General features: G+C 44.0%; 1 protein-coding gene across 1 annotated transcript; it reads right to left on the reverse strand.

The window, feature by feature from the left end:
• Positions 1-5,691: 5,691 nt before the first annotated feature.
• LOC143926501 (forkhead box protein E4-like) lies at positions 5,692-9,342 on the reverse strand. Its single transcript, XM_077450289.1, has one exon. The coding sequence runs from the start codon at positions 9,247-9,249 to the stop codon at positions 8,023-8,025; it is 1,227 nt and encodes a 408-aa protein (XP_077306415.1). The 5' UTR covers positions 9,250-9,342; the 3' UTR covers positions 5,692-8,022.
• Between the last annotated feature and the right edge of the window lie 249 nt (positions 9,343-9,591).

Raw genomic sequence — 9,591 nt, forward strand, 5'->3', positions numbered from 1 at the left:
CTGCCCATTCAATTCTCTCCTATAGGTGTCTCTGCGCTGCCCATTCAGATTATTTTCTATAGGTTTCCCTGTGCTGCCCAGATTCTCTTCTATAAGTGCCCTTGTGTTGCCCATTCATATTCTCTTCTATAGGTGTCCTGGTGCTGCCGATTCAGATTCTCTTCTAGAGATGTCTCTGTGTTTCCCATTTGGATTCTTTTCTACAGGTTTCCCTGTGCTGCCTATTCAGATTCTCTTCTACAGGTGTCCCTGTGCTGCCCATTCAGATTCTTTTCTACATTTGCCTCTGTGATGCCCATTCATGTTCTCTTCTATGGGTGTCCTTGTGCTGCCATTCAGATTCTCTTCTATAGGTGTCCCGGTGCTGCCCATTCAGATTCTCTTCTATAGGTGTCCCTGTTCTGCTCATTCAGATTCTTTTCTACAGGTGTCCCTGTACTGCCCATTCATATTCTCTTCTAAAGGTGTCCCTGTGCTGCTCATTCAGATTTTTTTCTACAGGTGTCCCTGTGCTGCCCATTCAGATTCTCTTCTACAGGTGTCACTGTGTTTTCCATTCAGATTCTTTTCTGAAGGTGTCTCTGTGCTGCCCATTCAGATTCTCTTCTATGTGTGTCCCTGTGCTGCCCATTCATATTCTCTTCTATAGGTGTCCCGGTGCTGCCCAGTCATATTCTCTTCTATAGGTGTTTCTGTGAGGCCCATTCACATTCTCTTCTACAGGTGTCTCTATGCTGTCCATTCTATAGGCATTCAGATTATCTTCTATAGGTGTCCCTGTTCTGCACATTTAGATTCTCTTCTATAAGTGTCCTTGTGCTGCCCTTTCAGATTATTTTCTATAGGTGTCCTGGTGCTGCTTATTCTGATTTTCTTCTATAGGTGTCCCAGTGCTGCCCGTTCAGATTCTCTTCTATAGGTGTCCCAGTGCTTCCCATTCAGATTCTCTTCTAAAGGTGTTCCCGTGTTGCCCATTCCAATTCTACTATATAGGTGTTCTGTACTGCCCAACTATCAAAGGTAAGGACAAAAATTAGTCTCATTATTTGCAAAATTAATACTGCTGCTTTTCTTCCTATCTTAAACAATGTTTACCTCAAATGCCCAACAAATGAAAGAGAAAATGTGTTAAATGTCCTCTTAAAGAAAATGCATAATTAAAGTGTATATAAACCCAGTCTAAGGAAATGTTATACAAGCTTTAAAGCTGTACCCTGGGAACAAAAAAACAGATTCAGACCAAATTATTTTTAATCTCATGGGGTCCCATGTATGGTTGCTGCCCCACTTGGTAAAACTGTTGCTTTCAATCATTTGGAAGTGTTCTGTTCAGCTCTGAGACCAGTGGTGGTTGGTGCTCAAAATTTTGGGGGGCGGCAAACCAACACTCCCCCCACAGGAGGAGACGGACAGGAAGGCGTGGACCCCTAAGTCTCCCTGGTCTCAGGACCTGCTTCCTGATTGGCCAGGAGGAGAATCAGGAAGACAATAGCAAATATTAATTGGCAATTGTCACACAACTAGGTGGGCTCAGGGCACAGTGTTCTGCGCCCCGAGCACAGACTTTTTTCAAGCCAATTAGAGCCTCAGGCTCTTATCTTGGGCTTCAAATCCATGCATCTGGTGCCCTGCATGTAGAATAGGGGCTGGGCACAGGGATTAGGTGGGCGGCGCCCCTGTGCCCCGTATGGATGGCCCGTCACTGTCTGAGACTTGTAGTTCTGGTTGTAGTACGCTAAAAACTGCTCATTCACACTTCCTCTATTCAGAAAAAGCCTTTCACCTAATGTAAGGTTTTCTGTGATTGGAGGAGGTGTGAATGAATGTGAGGATTAGTGATGAGCTAAGGTTTGGTTCAAACACATGGGAAGAAATCACATAATAGCAATAGCACCAGCCCAATCATCTGTGGCCACGGAATTCCCTGCCATGCAGCTGAATGTTACAAAGGGGCAGGGATGCTGGTAACATTCATTTATTATGGGTTCATGGTCATATTTGGTCCATGAGATTGTACAAATATGGGCATGTGGCCATATTAGGTCAAGGATGTCACCAGCATCCATGACCCTTTGCTATGTGTTGCTGCAGGGCAGGCAATTCCTCATGCGTCATTGATTGGGCCAACTGCAGGCTATCATGTCATAGTTTCCCATGGGTTCTGAGTCATATGGGTTGAGTCAAACATTATCTTATCCTTAGGCATGATTAATAATGAACTAACACAGTTTGACCTAAACCTACAGGAAACTATCACAAGATAACAGGCCTCCGACCCAATCAGCTAAAGCTGAGCCTAACAAAGTGACAGGAATGCTGATGATATTATTGACCTAATATGGTCATAATTGGTCAATGGCATTTTCCAGATATCATATGACCATGTGGTCGTATTAAGTGAATGATTTCACTCGCATCCACGGTCCTTGTTGCTGGTAATTCCCTGGCCATAGCTGATTGAGTCAGTGGCTTGCTATCATGTGACCAGTGGAAGCCCATGCACTGTAAGCGCACGGGCGCCGCCCCCCCATCCATGCGCCTGGCCCCTTTCAGGACGCCGGATGCATGGATTCCCATGGCGGGGGTGGGAGAGGGTGGTACTTTTTGAAGCACTTGATTAGAGCCAGAGGCTCTAATAGGCTTTAAAATAGGGTTGGCTCGGTGCACAGAGAGTGCACCCTGATCCCACCCAATTGTGTGACGATATCAAATAAATTTTCTCTATTTTCACACTAACCTTCCTCCCCACCAATCAGGAGGCAGGGAGGCAGACCTGTTTCCTGATTGGCCAAACCGCCAGGCCACCTTATTGGATGCCTGGTGCTTAGGAAGAGGAGCGTAGAAGACACGCTGGAGGAGCTGTTGTGGTAAGTCTTCCTTGTCAGAGGCACGCACGGGGGGGGTTCGGTGCTGCCAGAGCCACGCTCGTGGGGGAGTTTGGTGCTGCCAGAGCCGTGCTCATGTGAGGGTGCTGCCAGAGCCACAGGGGGGGGGGGGGGTTGGGCTGCTGCCAGAGATGCGCAGGGGGGTGGGGGTTGGGTGCTGCCAGATCCACGAGTGGGGGGGGGGTCAGTGGGCACAGTGGCTGCATATAATGGGCACAAGTGGCTGCATATGATGAGCACAACTGGCTGCATTTGATGGGCACAAATGGCTGCATTTGATGGGCACAAGTGGCTACATATGATGGGCACAAGTGGCTGCATTTGATGGGAACAGGTGGTTGCATATGGTGGGCACAAGTAACTGCATATAATGGGCACAGTGGCTGCATATGATGGGCACAAGTGGCTGCATTTGATGTGCACAAGTGGCTGCATTTGATGTGCACAAGTGGCTGCATATGATGGGCACAAGTGGCTGCATTAGATGGGCACAAGTGGCTACATATGATGAGCACAAGTGGCTGCATTTGACGGGCACAAGTGGCTGCATTTGATGGGCACAAGTGGCTGTATTTGATGTAACAGAGGATAAAAGCAAAAGGTTAAAAAAGTGTTAAAAAAGTAATGCCACGTACACAAAGTATTAAAGCCCTTGGACTGGCACCTAGCATTTTCAGAAGGAGGGGTCAGCAATGGCACCATACATATTTCTATTAACACTGATATTCTTTTAATTCAGGTACTGTCAGACACATAGGGGTGGATTTACTAAAGGCAAAAAGGTTGTTCACTTTGCAAAGGAATTTGCATTTGCCAGGGAAATTACACTTTGCCAGGGGACTGTCCCCGAAGCTTAGTAAATGCGGTGAAGTTTCACTTTGCAAAGAATACCTAATTACAAAGCATGAAAATAACAATTAAAAAACAAAACTGAATTTTTGCTTGCACATGATTAAATGATGGAAGTAAGCACAGTTACATCACATTCACTAATCTCTAGGGGGAATTCCCTTGCAAAGTGAACAAACTATTTGCCTTTAGTATATCCTCCCCATGGTTATTGGTTGATTAAAAGAGTTTAGGAGCTTCACTCAACAAATTGTAGCTGCGTTCACTTTGAATCCCCAATCATGTCGAAATAGACAGGAATTAGCTTTTTACCAGATTGGATAATTGACTATTAGTACATTTTTTTGGCCGACCATAGATGGAGCGATTTTCTTTTCTGCAACCATGGATTGCAGGAAAGAAAATTGCTCAATTCGCCCCTCCCGCAGAGCCATTGTGTTCTCCTTCCCGGGAGGGTGGGGGCAGCTGTCCCCACTGGGAAAACACAGTGATTACTGCTAGTGGCTATAATAGCAATAAATAGATGTAAAATCCAATGGGCTGGTTAAACCCAAGTTGATCGATTAACTTGGGTACAATCAGAATACCCATGCATGGTTCGAATCTCAGCTGGTCCCTGCTGAGCCAGATGAAATTTGAACTGTCTATGGCTAGCTTTATTGAGTGAAGATCCTCAGCTCCTATCCTAAATCAGCCATGAAGATGATTGCCATCTGATCACCAGTCAAGTGTAGTCCTCCCCCTGGGGGTTCCAACAGACAGGCTAATCTTTTTCAGCAGATCAGTCAATCAGCCAGCTTGTCTCGCCACAAAGCCTATATGAGCATGCACGTCCGGACAATCCAAGCATGCATGTTTACTCAAATTGTATTTGAAATAAATGTAAATACTCACTGGTCAGGTTTTGGTTGTAAATCAGACTCTATTTTATGTCTGTTGCCCCGTACACACGATCGGACTTTCCGACAACAAAACCGTGGATTTTTGTTTGAAGGATATTGGCTCCAACTTGTCTTGCATACACACGGTCACGCAAATGTTGGCCAACAATTATGAACGTAGTGACGTACAAGACGTACGTGATATCTCCATTATAAATGCTAGGTATATCTCCGGTTCGTACTTGATTCCGAGCATGTGTGGACTTTTGTCGACGGACTTGTGTACACATGATTGGAAAGTCCGACAACAAACATTTGTTGGCGGAAAATTTGAGAACCTGCTAGCCAACATTTGTTAGCGGAAAGTCCGACAGCAAATGTTCGATGGAGCATACACACAGTCGGACTTTCCACCGACAAGCTCACATCCAACATTTGATGTCGGAAAATCTGATCATGTGTACGGGGCATTAGACTCACTTTGATGGCCAAAAAACACCAAATACCGGTATGAGATTTTTTTGTGACTAATAAATAAAAATAATAATAAAAAACACATACTACATCAAAAAAGTCAATGCCTTGTTGAGTTGTAATTCTTTATGTGTGTACACCTATATAAGACCTCAACTCAGTGGCGGCTTATGCTAAACACTGGGGGGGGGGCAGCAAACAAACCCCTCCAGGTCTGCACTCACCCCACAAACAGAGCTCTCCAGTGGTCAAGACTCCTGCCCCAATTGGCTGGGACGAGACGCCAGAAACAGATAGCGAATATTGATTTACTAGTATCACAAGTGTGGGGGGGTTCGGGCGCAGTGCTCTGTGCACCGAGGACAACCTTTTTACAAGCCAATTAGAGGCTCAGGCTCTAATCACATGCTAGTAAAAAAATTACAGACCTCATAGAAAGCTATTAGTCTGGCGCCCTGCATGCAATCTAAGGGGGTGGGGGGTGCCCCTGCACCCCTTATAGACTGACCACCACTGCTTTAACTATTCTCATGTAAATCCCAGCCTGCTTTCATGGAGTTCCACAGCGAGCCAAGATTCCCAGGACGTTTAGCCATGGTACATACACAGGACATTGTCTGAATGATGGGTCTGACATTTAGAGCATTCAGTTATGAAAGAAGTCTGACATTTTTACGAAGGACACAAAGTTTATTTCTGTAAATGGATTTGCTACAAACTTTCTGTTTGGGGGAGAATACTACAATTTCTGTACAAAAAAGTAGAAGACATAATAGAGATTGAGTGAAACTAAAATCTGACAAAGTCAGTGCATGCTTTTCACAGATTGGAGTAACAGAAAATACTTCTTTACATATATGGAATGAATAAAGCTTAATGCTAGGCACGGATACATGTTTTTTTCTTTTGCCTGAGACAATAGAATTTCTTTAGTAAATCAGAGATTTAGCTAAATGTTCACTTAGCTTAGCAGGGGCTCATTCACACAGGTGCAGAGGGCTGTACACAGAATTCATTGTATTGCTGTGCCTGGTATTTGAGTGCATACTAGGCCAGCAGCTTTTACAAACCAATGACAGGCTGGCAGACACTGTGGCTGTACACATATCCCAGTGGTTACATTCTAACAAGGCCATTTTAGAGATGGACAGGCAGTTTGGAATTGATTTACTAAAGTCAAATAGACTGTGCACTTTGCAAAGTGCAATTGCACTCTGCAAGTGCAGTTACTCCAGAATTTAGTAAATGATGTAAAGCTCCACTTTGCAAAGAATACCCAATCACGTGTCAGAAATATTAAAAAAACAGCATTTGTGCTTGCACATGATTGGATGATGAAAGTCACCAGAGCTTCTGCTCATTTACTAAGCTCTGGAGCAATTGCACTTGCAGAATGCAACTGCACTTTGCAAAAGTGCACAGTCTATTTGCCATTAGTAAATCAACCCCTTTGTGTCCAGAGATACTTATCCATTTCTGTACACGTGTAACCGTTTGAATGTGTGTACAGTCCCAGCGTCTGTCAGCCTGTCATTGATTTGTGCAAACTGTTCCTAAACAGGTGCAGAAATATAATGCATTTTGTCACTCTACGCAAATGTGAATGAGCCCTAAAGGTAATGTCACATTCAATTATGTACAAATGGTTTCTATGCTTGCATATGATTGGTTGATGGAAGTGAACACATATTAAGCTCACTTTGCTAAGTGAACATTCTATATTGCTTTAGTAAATCAACCCCCAATGAATAATGAAATCCCTCTCAATATAATCTTAGTGCAATAGTATAATTACACAAAAGTGCAGGCATTGATAAAATAATGATTTCAGTATGATAGAAGTTTATTTTACCCAGGTGTTTACAGATTACTAAAGGTTAACCTGCTTTGTAAATAGGGCCAATCTGTGTTTGAGTAATAATAATAATATTAATAATAATTATAATAAACTTAATTGAACTGAAAAATGCTGCCTAAAATCAATAAAGCTAGAAAGGGCAAAATCAGTCACAATTCTGCATAGAAACCAAGCAGCTTTTAAATTCAGCTTGTTCAATTAAGCTTTGCCACTAAAACCTGGAAACTGATTGGTTTCTTTGCAGAATTGTGACTAATTTTGCCATCTCTCGCTTTAATAAATAAACCCCTATGTGACACACTGGCAAAAATGTTTGACTTACCCTAGCAGGGCATGAAATGCTCAGTATTGCCCACAGAGATCTTCTAAACTGAAAATAAATGTTTGGCATCACCATGGCTGGAAATATTGTAGTGTTTGAGGACTGGGAAATGTCCCACCACCTGCTATTGTCAGGAAAACATGGTTGCAACTAAAATTAAGCAACAGAACTTGTTTGTGGCCAACATTCTCAAAATTCGCCACTGAAATATTCAGGCAATTGTCTGTTCAGCAAAAATAGGCCAATGGTAGCTTGAGCTTGTGAGGTTGGTTATCATAACCCCAACAGGTAAATATTTGGTCTGTTGGGGCTTCTGATGAAGATCTGTCACATATTACAGACCTAAAAAGCGATTGGAGAAAATAAAGATCATAACACTAGTTGTAACAGGCAAAAAGTTATCCATATCTGGCTAGCATAAGCAGACAAGCAATATGTGCAATTTTGTTTTAAGGAATTACATATCTCAACATACTTGCTGGGACCCTCAATACCTGTAAAACCACAAGTTGCCTGTTACAGTTTAAAGTTGCGGAATGTAAAAAGTTTCCATTAATATCATAATAATGACATAAATAGGCTTATTTGTTAAGGCAGTAAAAAGGACAATTATGTTGTACAAAAGTATAGCAACCAATTAAAGCATAATTATGACTAATCACAGGAATGTACTAAAATCTAGTAATTATGCATAACCATACTTAGCACTTCACCGCTGCTCTTTATACTGCCTTACTGAAAATGATATTTCAGCTACATATATCTTTCCAGTCCAGAGGAAAAGTTAGGTTGCCTCATGTAGGAATTGTTGTTGTATTGACAGACCCCATTCATCTGAGGAGCAGTTAATGTCAGTAGTTGGTCAGTGTGTCCTATGCAACTGGCAGGCCTCATTGAAAGTCTATTGGGGGCGCCATAGATTTGAGAATTATTAGGAGAATAGCTGGTTTGAGGCACCTGAAGGTGGGGTGGTGAGGAAGAGTAAGAATAGGACAAGTTAGAGGCAATAGGGTTAGTTGACCTGTTGATCAAGGACCCTACACCAGTGGGGCTGACAGATTGAGTCTGAAAACAGGACAAGTCTACTGAACAACTACTCCCCATATTCTCAAGGTCCCCATTCAAGCCCATGGAGTGGTGGTTCAGATCAGAGCTAGGTGAAGGCTGCATCATGGACTGCTGGTTGATCAGACTGTCTATGCTAAACATTCTGTGAGGTCCTTGTCCTGATCCAGCAGGGGTCTGGTAGTGATGGACCATGGCTGGGTGGTGGGAGGTGGTGGAGTGAATTTGGTGGTTGTAGCCAGATCCCACACTGGGGTAGAGGCTGTTGGGAAAGGAAGGTCTTCCAGCTGGAGTTGGGGTGAAGGCACTACTGTTCTGCATGTATCCTGGATAGGTGGTAATATCCGTTCTCTTGAACCTCTTCCTCCTCCTAAGGAAGCTTCCATTATCAAACATGTCTTCTGCTGCAGGGTCCAAAGTCCAGTAGTTCCCTTTGCCTGGGTGACCGGGTTCTCTGGGGATCTTCACAAAGCAGTCATTGAGGGTCAGGTTATGCCTGATAGAGTTCTGCCATTTTTTGGAGTTCTCTCTATAAAAGGGAAACCTTTCCATAATGAACTTGTAGATCCCTCCTAGAGTCAACTTCCTCTCCGGAGAATTGGCAATGGCCATGGCGATCAAGGCAATGTAGCTGTAGGGTGGTTTTCCTTTCTGAACTGGTCGTTTTCTTCTCCTTCCACCAGAAGCTTGGACGTGTTCTTCAAGATGGCCACCAGCCTCGAACTCCTCCACTGGGCTGCAGTTGCCTTTGGGTTCACATTTGATGGAGACCCCATCCTTGAGCCTGGCAGACCCAGGGGAGTCCAGGGACAGATTGGGGGAGCTTCCCATAGGACTGGAGCCTTCAGTGGGTGATTGCTGCGACTCTACAGTCATGGTGCACATGCCTGGGTAGTAGAAGTTTGCCAAATTCATAAACAAAACCCTCTCAGATTCCCCTCTGCAAATGTCATCTGGGATCCTTCCAGACAGACCAGGTGCTGCTCCTACTCATTAGACCTGGTTTATATATCACAGTTCAAAAAGTCCGGCGCCTCCCAGCATATGTCAAAGCCCTTCATTACAATATCACCCTCCCCCTTCAGTTCTTCTGATGGTGGCCCTAGATAGCTTTACACATCGCCCAGACAACCCACAGCAGCCATCAGGAAGCAGCATTGGTGGTAGGTGAGCCCCTCTCTGCTGGGGAACCACAAGTCCCAGAGAGGCTGCAGAGCATAATCATCTCACAGTTACAGGGGGTTACAAGACTTTAGC

The sequence above is a fragment of the Lithobates pipiens genome, unplaced genomic scaffold (genome assembly GCF_037356315.1).
Source record: "Lithobates pipiens isolate NorthernLeopardFrog02 unplaced genomic scaffold, aLitPip1_a1.2 Scaffold_23, whole genome shotgun sequence".
In the NCBI taxonomy this organism is placed as follows: Eukaryota; Metazoa; Chordata; class Amphibia; order Anura; family Ranidae; genus Lithobates; species Lithobates pipiens.